The sequence below is a fragment of the Dryobates pubescens genome, chromosome 39 (assembly GCF_014839835.1).
Source record: "Dryobates pubescens isolate bDryPub1 chromosome 39, bDryPub1.pri, whole genome shotgun sequence".
Taxonomy (NCBI): domain Eukaryota; kingdom Metazoa; phylum Chordata; class Aves; order Piciformes; family Picidae; genus Dryobates; species Dryobates pubescens.
In genome coordinates, this window is record NC_071650.1 from 1,928,360 (window position 1) to 1,948,072 (window position 19,713).

General features: G+C 50.9%; 1 protein-coding gene across 2 annotated transcripts in view; it reads left to right on the forward strand.

Annotated features, from left to right (window-relative positions):
* The first annotated feature begins 532 nt into the window (after positions 1-532).
* Positions 533-19,713, forward strand: part of ACTR2 (actin related protein 2) — a 28,165-nt gene continuing 8,984 nt past the window's right edge. Inside the window, exons 1-4 of one of the 2 annotated variants that reach the window (XM_054177215.1) lie at positions 533-686; positions 7,195-7,305; positions 11,512-11,526; positions 15,028-15,243. In XM_054177215.1, the coding sequence (XP_054033190.1) occupies positions 639-686; positions 7,195-7,305; positions 11,512-11,526; positions 15,028-15,243 (390 nt within the window). In that variant the 5' untranslated portion in view covers positions 533-638. Of the gene's footprint in view, positions 687-7,158; positions 7,306-11,511; positions 11,527-15,027; positions 15,244-19,713 lie in introns of those variants that run through there. The other variant, XM_009901622.2, reaches the window with a different exon arrangement.

The window sequence follows — 19,713 nt, forward strand, 5'->3', positions numbered from 1 at the left end:
TGCCCCGGACCCCTCGAGGATGCACTCCGGAGGCGATAGAGGAAGTGTCTGTCTGTCTGTCTGTCCGTCTGTACCGCTGTTACGACAGCACAGGCAGCCGAGGGGAGCTCGCTGACCCCACCTCCGTCCCACACACACACACCTCACGACCACCACCACCGAAGCACCATGTCCCGCATCTCAGCCTGAGTGGAAAGCGAAAAGCAAACACGAAATTCCGTTATTTATCTCCATTTTCAGGCTGCTTTGAGACCTGTGGGGACGGAGAAGAGCGCGGGGCGCGGAGCCGCCGCCATGGCAACGGGGGCGGGACGGAGGGGAAAGAGGCGGGCGGCGGCGGAAGGGCTCTCCAGGTGCCGATTGGGCGGCGGCGGAGCTGTCGCGGCGCTGATTGGGCAGCGGAAGAGCTGTCGCGACGCTGAGTGGGAGGTGGTGGAGAGGCTCTCGCGGTGCCGATTGGGCGGTGGCGAGCGCTGACGGCTTCCGGCGTGCGCGCGCGGCGGGCGGCAGAGCGCGCGGGCCGTGGGGGGAGCCGGCGGCGGCGCGGGGGCTGGGGCGGCGGCGGAGGAGGAAGAGGAGGCAGTAGCAGCGGCGGCCGAGTTTGGGTCTCTGTCGGTGCAGGGCGGCGGCGCGCCGGGATGGACACGCTGGGCAGGAAGGTGGTGGTGTGCGACAACGGCACCGGGGTGAGTCGCTTCGGCACCGGGAACCGCCCTGCCGCCGGAGAAAGAGGAGGGGAGGAAGGGGGAAGCAGGGCGACTCCCCCCGCCAGCCCCGGCCCGGCTTCCTGCCGGCACGCCCGCGGGCCGCGCCCGGCCTGTTGGTGCTGCCGCCGTCGCCGCTACCGCGCCCAGCCGCGTTTTATCCCCGACCCCGGCTCCGAGGCGCTGCTCGGGGCCAGCGAGGCCCTCGCCGCCCTCCGCCAGCGCCCCGGCCCGCGGCGGAGCCGTGCGGGCCTTGCGGAATGAATGGGCGGGGAGAGCCCGGCGCGGAGAAAACTCCGATCCCGGCGGGTTCTCGTTTGTTCGCTTCTTTCTAAACCGGCTGAGCCCATTTTACCGTCGAGGGGTGCTACGTCCGGGGCACGGAGGTGGTGCTACGCGCCCCCGTCTTTCCCCTTCCCCCCGGCGTTTTGCTGCTTGCTGCGACTGTCTCCTTCCTCTGCATCAACGAGAACGTCTAACCAAAAATACCGATTTTCAGGGAAAATCCTGAACGAGCACATTCTGTATCGAGCAATCAGGGATGTGTCCTCACCACGCAGGATTATCAGTTGTAGGGAAATGGGGGTTTGTTTGAGTTTTGGGCGGGGGGCGTTGTTTGGGGATATTTTTTTCAGCCACAGGTTACAATGGAGCAGCGTCTTTTTTGTTAATATCTTCCTAATCTGTAGCACAGTCCAAATTGGCTTTTTTTTCCCCCTTTTTTTTTTTTTTTAAGTTTCTGGCTTAATTAAGAGAGCCCCAAAGGTTTTTCTTCTTCTGTTTTGGTTTGGGAAAAGACTTTTTCCTGCCTTCATTCAGCGTGGTGGCACCCGCTATAGAAATTCATCCTTTTGGTCACTGGCACGCAGGCTTTGAGGCAGCTTGGAAGGAAGTTGCCAAGATACCATTTTAAAGCAAAAGAAAGAGGTGGGGGGGGTGGAAAAAGAGACATTTCCCCGTGGTAATTTGGTTTAGCAATCCCCCAGCAGGGCAATATCTGGAGAGTGAACACAACTGATCTCTTGGATGGCAAAAAAGAAAAGAGGAGGAAGTGGTGTTGGGTTTTTTCCCCCAATTTCTATTATTTGAAAACTGTTGGTATAAAGAAGAAATTTCTTTTTCCAGGCTCAGGAGGGAATAGTTGAGACAAAGGATGCCTCCTGAGTTAGAGGGTTTTCCAATTAGCACCTGGAGTGGTTAGAAGGATGTGTGTTGTGTTTGATGGCTGTGGGGTTTGACAGTTGTGATGCCTTCTCCTTTTTATCTCCTCTAGCAAAAATGATCTTTAAGAGGGCTGGGGTCTGGACCCTTTGGGTACTTTTGATACAGTGATGTAGCAAAAGAGGAAGGGAAAAGAAGGCATTTCCCATTTTCTTCTCACAAAAGGGATGTGGAAGCTTTTGTGTTGGGTTAGGGGTTTTTTGCATTGTTTAATACTCAGAGATTCATAGCATGATTTAGATTGGAAGGGACCTTAAAGATCATCCAGTTCCAGCACTTTCCCGCCACGGGCAGGGACACCTTCCACTAGACCAGGTTGCTCAAGGCCTCATCCAACCTGGCCATGTTAAAAAACAAACAAAAAGCACCCCTAAAAGTAGAACTTCCTCCTTGTAGTGTGCTCCTTCATGTAGCAATAAGTCATTGCATTGTCAAATGCTTACTTTGCCAGCAGTGCTGTGCTTTGGCTGGTCCCAGTAAGGTGAGGGCTGGGGCAGCAGTCTGCTGGATTTTGGGCAGGGTAATGGATCTGTGCCTGCTTTTAAATCAGGAGATGTCTTGCAGTTACACCTTCTCCCCCCCCCCCCCCCTTTCTTTTGTTCCTCTATGAAGTGTACCAGTAGGATATAAATAACCAGCACTAGAAGGTGCCTTCGTTGTGCTGTTGCAGTGCTACAAGGAGGGCTCTGTGTCGCTTCAGCTTGGGTTTGGCCTTCAAGCAGAAGTAGCCTGTGTATGGAATTACCCTGGCCACAGAGTTCACTGTGTGGGAGAGCAGAGCATCAAGAAATGATTGTTAATTCAGTGAACTCAAACTTAGGTTGTGCTCATGCAGCCCAGCAGGCAGCTGTGTGCTGGGCTGCAGCCAGAGGAGTGTGGGCAGCAGGGCAAGAGAGGGGATTCTGCCCCTGGGCTCTGCTCTGCTGAGACCTCACCTCCAATCCTGCCTCCAGTTCTGGTGTCCCCAGCATGAGAAGGACACAGAGCTGCTGGAGTGAATCAAGAGTAGGTCACAAAGATGATCCAAGGGCTGGAGCTATGAGGACAGGCTGAGGGAGTTGGGGATGTTCAGCCTGGAGAAGAGAAGGTGCCTGGAGGACCTTAGAGCTGCCTTGCAATAGCTGCAGCGGGACTTTCCCTGAGCATATCTGGAGGTAGGACAAGGGGATATGGTTTGAGGCTGAGGCAGAGCAGGGTCAGACTGGAGCTGGGGAAGTTGTTCTTCAGTAGGAGGGTGGTGAGACTCTGGAACAGGCTGCCCAGGGAGACTGGGGATGCCTCCTCCCTGGAGGTATTTAAGGCCAGGTTGGATGAGGCCTTGAGCAGCAGGGGGGTTGGGGTAGATGATCTCTGAAGTCCCTTCCAACCTGAGCCATTCTATGAATTGGAATAATTAAATCAGAATTGGGGTAATTAAACTGGAAGAAAATTTCATCCAGTAAGTCTTGGAAGCTCCAAGTGCATATTGAGATTCTCAAGTTGTCCTGCATTGTTAAGCTTTTTGATGCAGATATTTTTCCTGACTGGCCAAGAGGAGCTGCTTTGTCAGAGTGATTTCTGATCCGCTGTGATGTGTCATACTGAAGCCATGATGGAAATGAAATCTCTTGCAAGGTGTCAGAAATATTACATAAAATATTAGAAGAATGAGATGTGGGTTTTGGCTTTAGGCTTGTCTTTGAAATCTGTTGCTCTTGTTGTGCTGCAGCAGGACTTCTAAGACCTTATTGTGGCCTTCCAGTATCTTGAGGGGGGTCTACAAGAAAGCTGGGGAGGGATGTTTTAGGGTGTCACAGAGTGATAGGACTGGGGGGAATGGAGCAAAACTAGAAGTGGGGAGATTCAGATTGGATGTTAGGAAGAAGTTCTTGCCCTTGAGGGTGGTGAGACACTGGCACAGGTTGCCCAGGGAGGTGGTGGAAGCCTCCTGCCTGGAGGTTTTTAGGGCCAGGCTGGCTGTGGCTGTGAGCAACCTGCTGTGGTGTGAGGTGTCCCTGCCCGTGGCAGCAGAGGGCTTGGAACTGGCTGATCCTTGAGGTCCCTTCCAATTCTATGATTCTGATGTGTCTGGTTGCAAACACTCTTTGAGGAAGAGGTACTAGAAGGAAGTTCTTGCAACATGTGCTGTGGGAGGGAAGCAGCCACTAGCACCTCACAGGCTTAGGGGTGGATGTTGTTGCCCTTATAGGACAAACAATCAGTTCCTCAGTGGCCTGTAAAGTTGCTCTCATTGTGTTGAGGGCTTTTGCTTGACAGCTGCATCAAGGGAAAGAAGCAAGCAGAGGGACCTGGCAAGAATGTCAGTCTTCATTTTAAAACGTGTCAACATGTGAGCTGTGTTAGAGCTTCCTCATTGTTTGAGAGCAGACTTTAGAGATGCAAGATCTTTCTGTTGGGTGACTCAGTAGGAAGTGAAAGAGTCAGTGTGAACCACAGCGAAACGGAGCAGCAGCTATATTTGGTAAAACTTCTTACAGAGGTGGGCATGCCCACAGGCAAGCTGGGGAGCTGCTGTTCAAACATCCTGAATCAACTGCTTGCAAAAATGAAGGGGGATGGTAGAGGGAAAATGCTGAACCAGGTTGCCCAGGGATGTGGTTGAGGCCCTGTCTCTGGAGGTGTTCAAGATCAGACTCGGTGTGGCCCTGGGCAGCCTGATCTAGTTGGAGGTGTCCCTGCTGAGTGCAGGGGGGTTGGACAAAAGGTGCCATTCAAGGGTCCCTTCCAAGCCAATGCAATCTGTGACTGAATTCTTGGCTTGCTTAGGAGGGTGTATAAATTCACTGAGCATCGGTGTTAACCCGAAAGGAGCTTGTAGAGGAGGTTGGGGTTGGTCATCTCCCCAGTGAGAAGTGACAGAATGAGAGAAAGTGGCCTCAAGTTGCACCAAGAGGGCTATAGCCTAAAGGTTGGATATTAGAAGAAACTTCTTCACTGGAAGGGTTCTCAGGCTCTGAAACAGGCTCCCCAGGGAGGTGACTGAATGCCTGTCCCTGCAAGTGTTCCAGAGAGGCAGAGATGTGGTGCTGGGGGACATGGTTGAGCAGCAGCCTTTGCAGAGTTAGCTGCTGGTCAGACTTGATGATCCTTTTGGCCCTTTCCAACCAAGAATTACTCTGTGACACTTTACCTGTGTTGGTGGCTTTATTTCAATCTGTTTTGAATGCCAAATGGAATAAAGTGCTTTTAGAGTCTGTGGATGACCTGGCAGAGACTGCATGTTTGTCCTTAAAAGCATGGTTGGGCTTGATGATCCGAAAGGTCTTTTCCATCTGAAAGGATTCCGTGGTTATTGTGCAGGATGTGTGGTGTATGCCTTGCCATTGTACTGAAATTACTGGAGCAAGTGTTCCAAGGAGTGTGCACATGAAGAGGTGGAGGAGGGGGGAAAAAAAAAGGATGCTATATTTAAATTGTATTAGAAGCTTTCAAATGGAGAGTGGAAAGAACAGCTTGTATTTCTTGTCTGGCACTGAAAAAGAGAAGCTGCTGCTTCTCCTCCAAATCACTGCAGTTCATGATGCTTAATTGAACATTTTGGAGACTCTTCTGTGAGGAAGAGAGAAGTGTCTTAGGTTTCACAGAACCACAGAATGTTAGGGGTTAGAAGAGACCTTGAAAGATCATCCAGTCCAACCCCCTTGCCAGTGCAGAATCACCTAGAGCAGATCACACAGGAACACCTCCAGGCAGGTCTTGGATGTCTCCAGAGAGGGAGAGTCCACAACCCCCCTGGGCAGCCTGTGCCAGTGTTCTGTCACCCTCACAGTAAACTGCTTTTTCCCCATGTTTCCATGGAACTTCCACCCATTGCCCCTTGTGCTGTCATTGGGCATCACTGAGCAGAGCCTGGCTCCATCCTCTTGGCACTCACCATGCACATCTTGATAAACATGAATGAGGTCACCCTCAGGCTCCCCTTCTCCAAGCTGAAGAGCCCTCAGCCCCCTCAGGCTTTCCTCGTGAGGAAGATCTTCCACTCCATCCTCTCTCACCGTCCCTGGAGGTGTTGAAGGGGAGATTGGATGTGGCACTTGGTGCCATGGTCTAGTTGTGAGGTCTGTTGGGACAGGTTGGACTTGATCCTTGGGGTCTCTTCCAACCTTAGTGATACTGTGAAAAGTCTGCTGGTGTAGTCAGGTAGCATGATCAGGAAATGCTTGTGGCCACTTCTGCCTTTCTAGCAGTGCTGCATTCTCATTGTCTGTCTGCCACTCTCCCTCTTTCTTGTGAAATCCTGGCAGACAGGTGAGGTGCCTGAGGGCTGCAGAGAAGCCAGTGTCACTCCAGCCTTCAAAAAGGGCAAAAAAGGGGTTCCAGGAAGCTACAGGCCACTGAGCCTCACCTCCATCCCTGGAAAAATGGTGGTGTGGCTCATATTGGAGGTTATCTCTAGGGACTTGGAAGAGAAGATGATGACCAGCAGTAGTCAGCATGGATTTACCAAGGGGAAGTCATGCTTGACTTAGCTGATAGCCTTTTGTGATGATGTAACAGAATGGGTACATGCAGGGAAACCAGTGGATGTAGTCTACCTTGACTTTAGTAAGGCTTTTGACACTATCTCCCATACCATCCTTGTGAGTAAGCTCAGGAAGTGTGGGATAGAACAGACAGTGAGATGGATTAGGAACTGGTGACACAATAGAGTCCAAAGATATTGAAATGCAGCTCTATGGTCACCCTGGAGCCTTCTCCTCTCCAGGCTGAACAGCCCCAGCTCTCCCAGCCTGTCCCCACAGCAGAGGCTCTCCAGCCCTCTGAGCATCTTTGTGGCCTCCTCTGCACCCTCTCTGTCAGCTCCAGGTCTCTCTTGTGTTGGGGTCCCAGAGCTGAACACAGCCCTGCAGGTGAGGTCTCCCCAGAGCAGAGGGGCAGGATCCCCTCTCTCCAGCTCTGGCCACACTGCTTTGGATGCAGCCCAGGCTGCCCTTGGCCTCCTGTGCTGCCAGTGCCCACTGCTGGCTCCTGTCCAGCTTCTCCCCCACCTTTTTTTTTTTGTTTGTTTCTCAATGGATTGTCAGGAATTCCAGATTCAAACAAGGGACTCTGTGCAGACCTCTCCATGTATGTAGCCATTTAAACCTGTCATTCCGTTCTAGGGAGCCATACCTCCTCTGAAATGTGTGAAGTTGTAAAGCCAATCAGTTTCCAGTGGGCTGCATGCTTTTAAACGTTGATGTTTGCTTCCATTTCTTTTACCCCCAGGCAGGTTTGTTGGGGAGCTGAAGCCATGCCTGTTTTAATGCAAGTCTTTATTCCTTTCCAGTTCGTGAAGTGTGGCTATGCAGGCTCAAATTTCCCGGAGCACATTTTCCCAGCGTTGGTTGGCAGACCCATCATAAGATCAACTGCTAAAGTGGGGAACATCGAAATCAAGGTAAATTGTTCCCATTCTTACTCCTTTCTGACAGATAAAAGACTTTAGGGCAGCTTTTGACTTGCAGAATGTCTGACAAATTGGTGTGGGTTGTTTTGGTTTCCCCCCTCCCCCTTAGTTCCCCTTTGTGCTGTTTCAGTGTCTCTTGGTTTATTTCCGTGTCGGGTTTCAGCCTGCTAACAAATGACAAAGTCATTAAAAGAGTGATCTAAAGCACTGGAGGTCTTCAGATACTGCAGCTGAGGTGGCAGCAGGCAGGGCTTGAGTGGTTCTGGGCAAAAAAAGTGGCTTCAAATGCCAGCATGTGAATGATGTCAAGATTAGAAGGCCAAAATCAGACAGAAGCTGTTGATGTTTGTCACCAAAGTGTCCTGTTGGATTTGGAGATGCTGTGGCTTCCAGGTCTTTATATACTGCTTGCTTTCTGCTTACAGTGGATCATCTCTGATCTTGTATGAGGTGTTTAACCTGGGCTGTGTTTGCATTTCAGTGTTCCTACTGGCTTTTCTTGTGGCTGGTGGTAGGTGAAGGTACTCCACACCAGCTGGAGAAGAGAGATGGAGAGGCTGTATTCAGGCTACTTTGTCTTGGGATGTTATTCCAAGCTTGGAATGGGGGTGGGCAGCTGTTTGAGAGTGTTTTTCTGAAGTCTAAGGAGCTATGGTTTCTCCCTTTATTTTGTAGTTACAGAACAGCACTTCTGATGTCAGCAGTTGCTTCTGCAGTACAGGCTTCAGTAGATGTCGTGGCCCTACTGTGGTCACATCCTGCCTCCTGAAGCCACACATCCTTAGCTGGTGCTGGTTGCACTGCTTGTGAAGTTGTGTGGTGAGCCACTTCAGTGAGCTGATCCAGCTGGGCTCATTTCTTTGTCAGGTGAAGGTTTGACTCCCTCACTAGGCAATTGTGCCAGCTCCAGTTTGAGAGCAAGGCAGAAGCAGGTGGTGACACGCAAGCGAGAGGTGACAAACTCTGCTATGAGGACAGGCTGAAAGACTTGTGGCTGTTCACCCAGGAGAGGAGAAGGCTCCAGGGAGACCTTAGAGCTGCATTTCAATATCTGAAATGGACCTACAGGAAGCCTGGGGAGGGATTGTTCAGAAGGGCTTGGAGTGCTAGGCCCAGGGGCAAGGGTTTGAAAGTGGAGCAGGGCAGCTTGAGGTTGGCCCTCAGGAGGAAGTTGTGCCCAAGGAGAGTGGGGAGACACTGGCACAGGCTGCCCAGGGCTGGGCTTGAGGCCCCATCCCTGCAGCTCAGCCTGGCTGTGTCCCTGTGCAGCCTGCTCTAGCTGGAAGTATGCCTGCTGAGTGCAGGGGGGTTGCACAGGATGCCCTTGGATGCTCCCTCCCAGCCCAGGGCACTGTCAACTGCAGAAGCTCTCACTTAGGCCAGCGACGGTCAGGAAGAACCACACATGGGCAGGCTTTCAATTTTGTTTTCCCTGTGGATTCTGAGCTGCAGTTGAGTAGAAAGAAAGGAAAAAAACCACAACTCTGCCCAGTCTTGGTCCTTGTTTTCAGAACCTGTGGGCAAGGAGGAGAGCTTGATTTCTGTAATGCCCCTCAAAAGTCAGTGGGGTTGGCAGAAGGCCATACTAGGAGCTCAAAAGAGGCTGCAGTAGGAACTCAAGAGGCTGAAGGATGTCAGACCTTTCCAAAAGGAGCTTTTCCTTTCCTTTTTTGTTTTGGTTTTCAATATTGCAGTGCCTCTTACCTTGTGTCAGCTGCAGCAGATTGGTTGAAAGGATGGAGATCTTTCCCTTTGCAGTAGGGAGAAGTTTTCATAAGGAGAGGGAAAACATCTTCCTTTTTTGGTAACACTTGGGGATGCTTCAGATCTGTACTTGACATGAACATGGTGGTCTTGGTAAAGTTGACAAGAGGTCAGAGTGGGTAGCTGCTGTGAGGTCAGGGTGAAAGAACCAGTCAGCTCTAATTTTGCATGCATTGCCCATCTTCTGCTTGAGCATGGATGACATGACTGTGTTTTAGAGAACATGAGCTGGTTGATGTCTGAAGAATCACAGAATGTGAGGGGTTGGAAGGGACCTCCAGAGATTGAGTGCAACCCCTCTGCAAAGCAGACCTAGGGCAGGTCACATTTTGCTCTGGTGAGACCTCACCTGGAGTAGTGTGTCCAGCTCTGGAGCCCTCGACATAGGAAGGACATGGACCTGATGGAATGGATCCAGAGGAGGGCACAAAAGTGATCAGGGGGTTGGAGCACCTGTGCTACAAGGACAGGATCAGGGAGCTGGGGGTGTTCAGCCTGGAGAAGAGAAGGCTCCAGGGAGACCTAATAGCAGCCTCCAGCACCTATGTGAAGGGGGCTACAGGAAGGATGGAGAGAGACTGTTTGCAAAGACCTACAGGGACAGGATAAAACACAATGGCTTCAAACCAGAGAAGGACAGATTTGGATTGGATGTTAGGATCAAGTTCTTTACTATGAGGGTGGTGAATCACTGGAACAGGTTGCCCAGGGAGGTGGTTGAGGCCTCTTCCCTGGAGATATTCAAGGTGAGGTTTGACAGAGCTCTGGGCAACCTGATCTAGTTGAGGATGTCCTTGCTGACTGCAGGGGCATTGGACTAGATGAGCTTTGGAGGTCCCTTCTGGCCTGGACTACTCTATGCCTCTAGGTAGGTTTTGAATGTCTCCAGAGGAGACTCCACACCCTGTCTGGGCAGCCTGCTCCAGCACCCTCCCAGGAAAAATGTTTCTCCTCATGCTGAAGTGGAATTTCCTGTGGTTGAGTTTACATCTGTTGCTCCTCATTCTATCACTGGGCATCACTGAGCAGAGCCTGGCTCCATCCTCCTGACTGTCACCCTGCTGGTGTTTGTAGACAAGGGTAAGGTCACCTCTCAGCCTTCTCTTCTCCAGACTAAACAGCCCCAGGACTGTCCTTGTGAGAGAGGTGCTCCAGTCCCTTCCTCATAGCCCTCCAGTAGTTCCCTGAAGTTTTATGTCATCTGCCTACAATCACTGGGCACTTTTCCTTGAGGAAAAGAGAAGCAATCCCTGCCACAGATACTATCCCAGTAGGATAAAATGCAGTAGGAAGACTTGTTAAGTGTGAGTGCTGTGTTCCTTTGGGAGGTTCTTGCAGACTTCCTGAAAAAAAGGAAGGTGTCTTAGCAGATGAGGTTTGTGCCACAGCTTGATCCCAGCCATTTGCTGCCAGTTCTTGGGGGATAAACTCAAAACCAAGTAAAGGAAGCTGGCAAGAGGATTAGCAGTTTGACTTCTCAAAACTCTTCAGAAAAGCTGTCATTCCTGTCAAGTGGAATTCACAGCAGCTCTCTGAGTAGAGTCTGGAAGCTGATCAAAACAGTGGTTATCATCCATCCATTGAGTTGCCAGTTTCAAGTTACTTTGGCCACATTTTTCCTGTTGGATTCCTGTTCCAGCCAGCAGCAGGAATGTAGCTGCCTGCTTTGTTTTTTCCCTCACTCATAATCACCATCTCCAGGACATGAACACAAAAGTTCAGTTATTGCTGGGCTTGTTTTGCTTGAAATAAGAAGGGACATGGAGACACTTCAGTGTGCCCAGAGAAGGGCAGTGAGGCTGGGGAGAGGTCTCTGGCACAAGCCCTGTGAGGAGAGGCTGAGGGAGCTGGGGGTGTTTAGCCTGGAGAAGAGGAGGCTCAGGGGAGACCTTACTGCTCTCTACAACTACCTGAAAGGAGGTCATAGCCAGGTGGGGGTTGGTCTCTTCTCCCAGGCAACCAGCACCAGAACAAGAGGACACAATGTCAAGCTGTGCCAGGGGAAGTTTAGGCTTGAGGTGAGGAGAAAGTTCTTCCCAGAAAGAGAGAGTGGCCATTGGAACTTCTTCCTAACATCCAATCTGAATCTCCCCACTTCTAGTTTTGCTCCATCCTCCCAGTCCTATCACTCCCTGACACCCTCAAAAGTCCCTCCCCAGCTTTCTTGTAGGCCCCCTTGGAAAAGATCCCTCATATGAGCAGGTCCAACCAGGTGGTGACAGCTTCCTTTAAAGAGACAGTTCTCAGGCTCTCAGATTAGAAGTGTTACTTTGGCCCTAACTAAACTAACTCAGATGGTTCCCTGTTGTACTTGCATCTCTTTTCAGCCTCTTTCCACTGTCTGCTTACAATACCTTGAGAATTTCATGTAGGCCTTTTCTGACTTTCTTGCTTCTACCTTCTTTCTTCACCTCCCTTGACCTGTTGAAGTAGAATAACAAAAAGCTGGTAAGTGAGGTGCCCCTGTGCTGTTTCTGTGCCCTTTTTGCTTGGTCTGGTAGCTGTGACATCCTTTTTGATGCTCTTTGTTGGTTTGTCCTGCATTTTAATCCTTACTTGTTTTGGATGGCTTTGGTTTACCAGCAACTAATTCATGAGACTCTCTTATTGCTTCTGAACACTACCTGATCTGTATTTTTGCAAGGTGTAAGAATAACTCCTAAGGAGCAGCATGAGCACAGAGTCTTTGATGCTAGAAATTGTTCTCTTTAACATTTGATGAACCAAAAGCTTGAAACAACCTACAGGTTTCAGTTAGGCACAAATTACCAAGTAGCCAAACAGGGGAGACACTGACTGCCCTGAGAATGGGTTCCTCTCTGCAAATTCAGTTGTGCTTTCTTCCCTCTTCACCTCCTAAGTCTGCATGTTTGCTCTTGAGAGCAATTGTTCTGCCCTTTAGACTTTGTTTAAAAAGGATTTAAAGGGATCAGTGTGGGGCCCAATCCTGCTTAATGTCTTTATTGATGATCTGGATGAGGAGATAGAGTCCACCGTTAGGAAGTTTGAAGATGACACCATGTTGGGGGCAGGTGTGGATCTGTTAGAGGGCAGGAGGGCTCTGCAGAGGGACCTGGACAGGCTGGACAGAGGGGCAGAGTCCAGCAGGATGGCATTTAACAAGTCCAAGTGGCAGGTTCTGCACTTTGGCCACAACAGCCCCATGCAGTGCTACAGGCTGGGGTCAGAGTGGCTGAGAGCAGCCAGGCAGAGAGGAACCTGGGGGTACTGGTTGGCAGCAGCTGAACATGAGCCAGCAGTGTGCCCACATGGCTAAGGCAGCCAATGGCATCCTGGCCTGCATCAGAAATAGCATGGCCAGCAGGAGCAGGGAGGTCATTCTGCCCTGTGCTCAGCACTGGTTAGGCCACACCTTGAGTCCTGTGTCCAGTCCTGGGCCCCTCAGTTCAAGGAAGATGTTGAGACACTGTCTAGAGAAGGGCAACAGGGCTGGGGAGAGGTCTTGAGCACAAGCCCTGAGCAGAGAGGCTGAGGGAGCTGGGATTGTTTAGCCTGGAGAAGAGGAGGCTCAGGGGAGACCACCTTGCTCTCTACAACTGCCTGAAGGGAGGTTGTAGCCAGGTGGGGCTTGGTCTCTTCTCCCAGGCAATCAGTGGCAGAACAAGAGGACACAGGCTCAAGCTGTGCCAGGGGAAGTGTAGGCTGGAGGTGAGGAGAAAGTTCTTCCCAGAAAGGGTAATTTGCCATTGGAATGTGCTGCCCAGGGAGGTGGTTTGCTTTCAGCTGTTTCCAATTAACTTCCTTGTTGCCAACTCAGCAGTTAATTGTTTAGGTTGCTTCCTAAGCTGTTAGCAGCCAGGCTCTGCATTTAGTTTGTTATTTTTGTTGTGCATCTTTTTCCCCCCTGGCATCGAGCAGCAGGTTGAGTAACCTTCACTGGGAAGGTATCTGTGCCCCAGTAACTGACTGTGGTGATGTGTTTGTGTCTTCAGCAGCTGGGGTCTTGCAGTGAAGTGAATGTGATGCTGGTACAGAGACAGTGGTCATGGCACCTAGAAAGATGTTTTTCTAGGCCTCATATGAGCAAGCCAGGAGAGGCTGTATGGGATGAAACAAAGATGAGATTCACTGAATGGTTTAGGTTGGAAGGGACCTTAAAGATCATCTGCTGCCAGGACAACCTCCCACCAGCCCAGGCTGCTCAAGGCCTCATCCAGCCTGGCCTGGAACATCCCCAGGGAGGGGACAGCCACAGCCTCCCTGGGCAGCCTGTGCCAGTGTCTCCCCACCCTCACTGTGAAGAAATTCTTCCTAATCTCCAGTCCAAATCTGCCCTTCTCAAGCTTCAATCCATTCCCTCTCATCCTGTCACTTCAAGCCCTTGTAAAGAGTCCCTCCCCAGCTCTCCTGTAGCCCCCTTCAGGTACTGGAAGGCTGCTCTAAGGTCTCCCTGGAGTCTTCTCCCCTCCAGGGTGAATAACCCCAACTCTCCCAGCCTGTCCCCATAGGAGAGGTGCTCCAGCCCTCTGATCATCTTCCTGGCCTGCTCTGAACCCTCTCCAGGAGTTCCATGAAGCAGCTGCAGCACTCCAGATGCTGCTGTGTGCACCTGCCCTGGGAAATCGGTGGGAAAGGAGAAGATAATGATGCTGCTAATTTGAATGTGCAATGTTTGCCTCACTAACTTCAATAAACCAATTGCTCCATCAGTGTGAAATGACTGTGCAAAGTCTGCACTGGGTGGCTGGATGTGTGCAAGAATGTGGTACTGGGCTGTTGGGCATGGGACTGCAGAGGGTGTATTTTATACTTGGATGTCTCTTCACACTCTGTGGATGTAGACAATACAAAACTCACTGTTTCTTTTCATGTCTAAAGTGGAGCTTAGACCCTCTTACATGCCCTTACTCCTGCTGAGTGTGCTCATTCACCACTCATTACTCCTCTTTTGGTGTTGTGCACAGAAGTTTGCAACATGCATGGGAAAGCCCTCTGCCAGTCCCACTTCCTGCCCTTGTTTGCATCTCAGCCTTTTAGAGCAGCATTTGGTAGAAGAAATTTGGAGGTGTCAGTGGAGAAACATCTGCACTTCTAAAGGTCTTTGTGGTGCCTAACTGTAGCAGGGTTTCTCAGTTGAAGGTTAACTGGAGAATGGAATTGTTGTGGGCTGGATTTGTCCCCTCCCTCCCCCCAATAGGTGGTTTATCCCCCAGAAGAAATTTGCCACATGAGCTCAGAATTTTGGAAGCCAAATGAAGTTCCATTTACAAAAATGGACTAAATATGCAATTACAAAAGGCAATAAACACATACAGGGTCTGTTTACATCTAGTCACAGTTCAACAACATCAGATAATCAGATAAACACCCCCCCAGTGTGCAGTAATTCAGCTCTTCCCCCCTCCCCCCTCCCCTGCAACCCCTCTGGACACACAGGTCCCAAAGGAGGCTGCATGCAGCTCGCCTGCTTTTGACTGCCTCCCCCTTTTCCCCCCACTCCATGCACCTCACACACACAGATCCAAACCAAGAGATTATTCTGGCAGCAGCAGGGTCAAAGAGAGAGGCAAGGAGAAAAGAGAGCAATCTGTGGTACAAAGTAGAAGACTTTCAAGGAACCAATGGGGTGGTAGAATTTATCTTGCATCATTTGATGTCTGATGCCTACAATTGTTTATTCTTTAGACTCAAAGCCTCTGGAAAAGTCTTATTTGCAGTGAAGACATTAAACTAGGGGAATAGCTGTAAACTGTAACAGGAACTCCCAAAGCTGATTCTTGGGAGAGGTTTGGGATGGGTCCCCACCACCTTGCAGTACGAAGTGAAATAGGTTCCTCTCTTTCTCTTAAGCGCCTGAAAGCGATACTAAAATGTGGGCTTTAGGAACACAGCTCTGGAGAGAGGCTGCAGCAGCTCTGGAGGTGAAGGTGGTGGTGGTTGGCAGAGTTTGCAAGCACTGACAGGTGTCTGTCTCTCACAACTTTGCAGGATCTGATGGTGGGTGATGAAGCAAGCGAACTGCGCTCGATGCTGGAAGTGAACTACCCCATGGAGAATGGCATCGTCCGGAACTGGGATGATATGAAGCACCTCTGGGACTACACCTTTGGACCAGAGAAACTTAACATTGACACAAAGAATTGTAAAATTCTGCTCACAGAACCCCCCATGAATCCAACTAAAAACAGGGAGAAGATCGTGGAGGTATGGCTGGCCGGTAGCAGCTGGGCTGTGCTGTCAGGGAGGCATTGCTGAGGGATCTTAACTTCTTGGAGCTCTGAAGCAAAGCAGTTCTGGTTTGTAACCAAAATTTGCCCTCAGGTATAGTCATGAGGGCTGCTATGGTTAAATTCAACCAAGTACCTGAGGGAATTTGGGGGGGTTAGTATTGAGAGAAGGAGGCTGAGGAGAGAGCTCTCAATCTCTGACAATGCCTGAAAGAAGGCTGGAACCAGGCGGGGGTCAGTCTCTTCTCCTTAGTAATAAGTGGTAGGACAGGAGGAAGTGGCCTCAAGTTATGCCAGGGGGTGGTTTGGGTTGGAGATTAGAGGAAACTTCTTGACTTGAAGAGTTTTTGGACCCTGGCACAGACTGCCCAGGGAGGTGGTTGAATGCCCATCCCTGGAGGTGTTGCAGGGGTGCTGAGGGTCACGGTTTAGCCCCCCAGCCTTGTTAGAGCATGGTTGGACTCCATGATTTTAAAGAGCTTTCCAGCCAAAACAATTCTTTGATTCTAAGCCAGCCTCATTCAAAAGCTGTAAGCAGGCTTCCTGTCTGGCCATAGCAGCAGTAGAACACAGTACATGCTTATCTCTCTGTGTTTAAGATACATTGATTGCTTAGTGTGAGATCATTGTTAATTACTCTAAATTATATGGATTCCTGTAAGCCAGTAATGATTCAGAGGAGATTGAGGCTTGAGCAAGATGATGCTTACCAGATGGAGGTAGCTGAGACAAGGGTGTGATGACAACCAATTCCCTAATCTTTGGTTAAGGCTAGGGATTATCAATGAAAGCCTTCTAAGAAGGAAAGCCTGGCTCTTGAATCCTGTGTCTCATAGTGCTGCCCTGGGTGACCTAAACTCCATCTGAACCTTGCATTAATGTAGGTCATCAGATGGAAAGTGTTCAGCTCTAGCACCATGTGACAAGGCTGATTTTGAAGAGCAGTAATGTTTGACCAGATTGAAAAGTTTAGTTGTTTCCCCACCACCACCACTTTTTTCCCCCCCCTTCAATCATAGCTATTTTCAGTTGATGTAAGTGTTCAGTGCTGTTAGAATCACAGAATGTTAGGGGCTGGGAAGGACCTCCAGAGGTCATCCAGTCCAACCCCCCCACAGTCATCAGGGATGTCCTCTACTAGATGAGGTTGCTCAAAGCCTTGTTGAGCCTGACCTTGAGTATCACCAGGGATGGGGCCTCAACTACCTCTGTGCAACCTGTTGCAGTGTTCAGCACCCCCCTGGTGCAGAACTTGTTCCTCACATCCAATCTAAATCTGTTCTGCTCTAATTTCAAACCATTGCCCCTTGTGCTGTCACTTCAGGCCTTTGGAAACAGTCCCTCTGAAGCCTTCTTGTAGCCCCTTCAGGTAATGGAAGGCAGCTCTAAGGTCCCCCTGCAGCCTTCTCCTCTCCAGGTTGAACACCCCCAGCTCCCTCAGGCTGTCCTCACAGCAGAGCTGCTCCAGCCCTTGGCTCATCTCTGTGGCCTCCTCTGGCCTCACTCCAGCAGCTCTGTGTCCTCCTTCTGCTGGGGACAGCAGAACTGGAGGCAGGATTGGAGGTGAGGTCTCAGCAGAGCAGAGCCAAGGGGCAGAATCCCCTCTCTTGCCCTGCTGCCCACACTCCTCTGGCTGCAGCTCAGCACACAGCTGCCTGCTGGGCTGCAGGAGGGCACTGCTGGCTCCTGGGGAGCTGCTCAGCAACCAACACTCCCAAGCCTCTTTCTTCAGGGCTGCTCTGCACCCAGCCTGGATTTGTGCCTGGGGTTGGCCCAACCCAGATGCAGGACCTTGCACTTTGACTTGTTGAACCTCATGCAGTTGGCACTGGCTGATCTCCCAAGCCTGTCAAGATCCTTCTGTATGGATCCCTTCACTTCAGTGAGTCCAGCACAGCACACAGCTCAATGTCATCAGCAAACTTGCTGAGGGTGCACTCAGTGCCACTGTCCATGTCACAGACAAAGGTGTTAAACAGCACCAGACCCAGGGCAGACCCCAGATGAACTCCCACTTGTCACTGACCTTCCCCAGAAAGGCAGCATGAGGCTTCCCAAGGGTTTTGTGGTGTGCTTGATACAGCTATGAAATAATGACCTTGACTTGAAGGATCAGGGGGTTGATTCAGGACAGCCTTTTAAAATGAGGTTGTCCTAAGAGAGGAGGTCCTCTAGTTCAGAATGCTAAAATTGTCAGGTGTCTTCTCTTTTCTCTTTGCAAGTATTTAGCTCTTTCACTGGAGCTGTGGGAGTAGCTAGGGTTTAATGAGTTTGATCCTGGAAACTGCAGGAGTGTTCAGAAGGCTGCAGAACAGCAAACAACTAAACTTCTCTGTGTGCTGAACAGTCAGAGGTCATCTGTTTGGAGGGGAAACTGTTCTGTAATATGATTGGTTTAGGTGGACATTTTGTGCCTATAAAGGTGACAGGTCGAGAGAGGTTCTCCTCCCTCTCTCCTCTGCCCTGGTGAGGCCACATCTGGAATATTGTGTCCAGTTCTGGGCTCCCCCTGAAAACAAACCACATTAAAACTGATTTTCCCTAAAGGGGATTTCTGGGTGGGATGCAGCATGGGAAACAAACCCAGGCTTGCTGGGTCCTGGCTGTGGAGGACCTGTGGACTGGCTGTGGAGTATTGTGTCCAGTTCTGGGCCCCTCAACCCAAGAAGGACCTCAGGGAACTGCTTGAGAGAGTCCAGCACAGAGCCACAAAGCTGCTGCAGGCAGTGGAACATCTCCCTGTGAGGCCAGGCTGGGGGAGCTGAGGGCTCTGTAGCTTGGAGCAGAGGAGCCTGAGGGTGACCTTATTGCTGTTGATAAAGATGTGCAGGGCAGTGTCAGGAGGACAGAGCCAGACTCTGCTCAGGGATGGCCAATGACAGCACAAGGGGCAGTGGGGGCAAGCTGGAGCAGAGGAGGTTCCATGGGAACAGAAGGGAGAACTTTTTCACTGTGAGGGTGACAGAACCCTGGAGCAGGCTGCCCAGAGAGGTTGTGGAGTCTCCCTCTCTGGAGACATTATTACCTGTATCATGTCAGTTGTAGTGGATTTTTCACTTCTCTGGTAGTTTGTCATCTGCTGTGCTTTAAAGGAGGTAAGAAGGTATCCCAGGTGCAGAGAACAATCCTGTGACACTGGACTTGCTCAGCACCCCTCTGTGTAAGGAGTCTTCAGTCTTTGCAACACAGAATCACAGAATGCATCATGTTGGAGGGACCCCCAAAGGTCCTCTTGTCCAGTCCCCCTGTAGTCAGCAGGGACATTTCCAACTGGATCAGGTTGCTCAGGGCCCCCTCAAGTTTGACCTTGAGTGCCTGCAGGGATGACTGCAACACAGTCTGCAGTTGTCCAAAGTCTGCAAGGGCTTGATATGAAGAAGCAAACCAAGTGCCTGAACTTCATCAAGCCTAAAGGTCATACATTCACAGGCTGTGCTGGGTGGGAAGGGACTCTCAAATGGCATCTTGTGCACCCCCCCTGCACTCTGCAGGGATGCCTCCAGCTAGAGCAGGCTGCACAGGGACACAGCCAGGCTCAGCTTCAATGTTTCCAGGAATGGAACCACAATCCTGGGCAGCCTGTGCCAGTGTCTCACTGCTCTTCTTGTGCAGAGCTTCTTCCTGATTGCCTCTTGGCCTAGCACTCCCAGCCTTTCTGAGCAGTCCCTCCCCAGCCTTCCTGTAGCTCCCCTTCAGATATTGAAATGTAGCTCTAAGGTCTCCCTGGAGCCTTCTCCTCTCCTGGCTGAACAGCCCCAATTCTTTCAGCCTGTCTTCACAGCAGAGGTTCTCCAGCTTTCTGAGCATCTTTGTGGCTTTCCTCTGGACCCACTCCAGCAGGGGCATACACCTTTAACAGAGGTTTCATTCGAGTGGAGTATTTGGCTGACCTAAAGTACTGCCTGCCCCTCACAAAGCTGCAGGAGTTGCTGTGTGAGCATGCTCTGGGGATGCTGAAGGGATGTGGAATAGTTTGTATGGCTGGTCTTAGGTCATTGGGTAAGGTCTAGAACCAAATGTGCCAAGGGAAGGGCCATGAGGGTGGTCAGAGGGCTGGAGCACCTCTCCTGTGAGCACAGACTGAGGGAGTTGGGACTGCTTAGAAAAGAGGAGGCTCCGAGAAGACCTTCTTGTGGCCTTCCAGTATCTGAAGGGGGCTCCAAGAAAGCTGGGGAGGGACTTCTGAGGGTGTGATAGGACTGGGGGGAATGGGAAAAAAGTAGAAATGGGGAGATCCAGATTGGATGTTAGGAAGAAGTTCTTCCCCAGGAGGGTGGTGAGACACTGGCACAGGCTGCCCAGGGAGGTGGTGGAAGCCTCCTGCCTGGAGGTGTTTCAGGCCAGGCTGGCTGTGGCTGTGAGCAACCTGCTGCAGTGTGAGGTGTCCCTGCCCGTGGCAGGGGGGGTTGGAACTGGCTGCTCCTTGAGGTCCCTTCCAACCCTGACA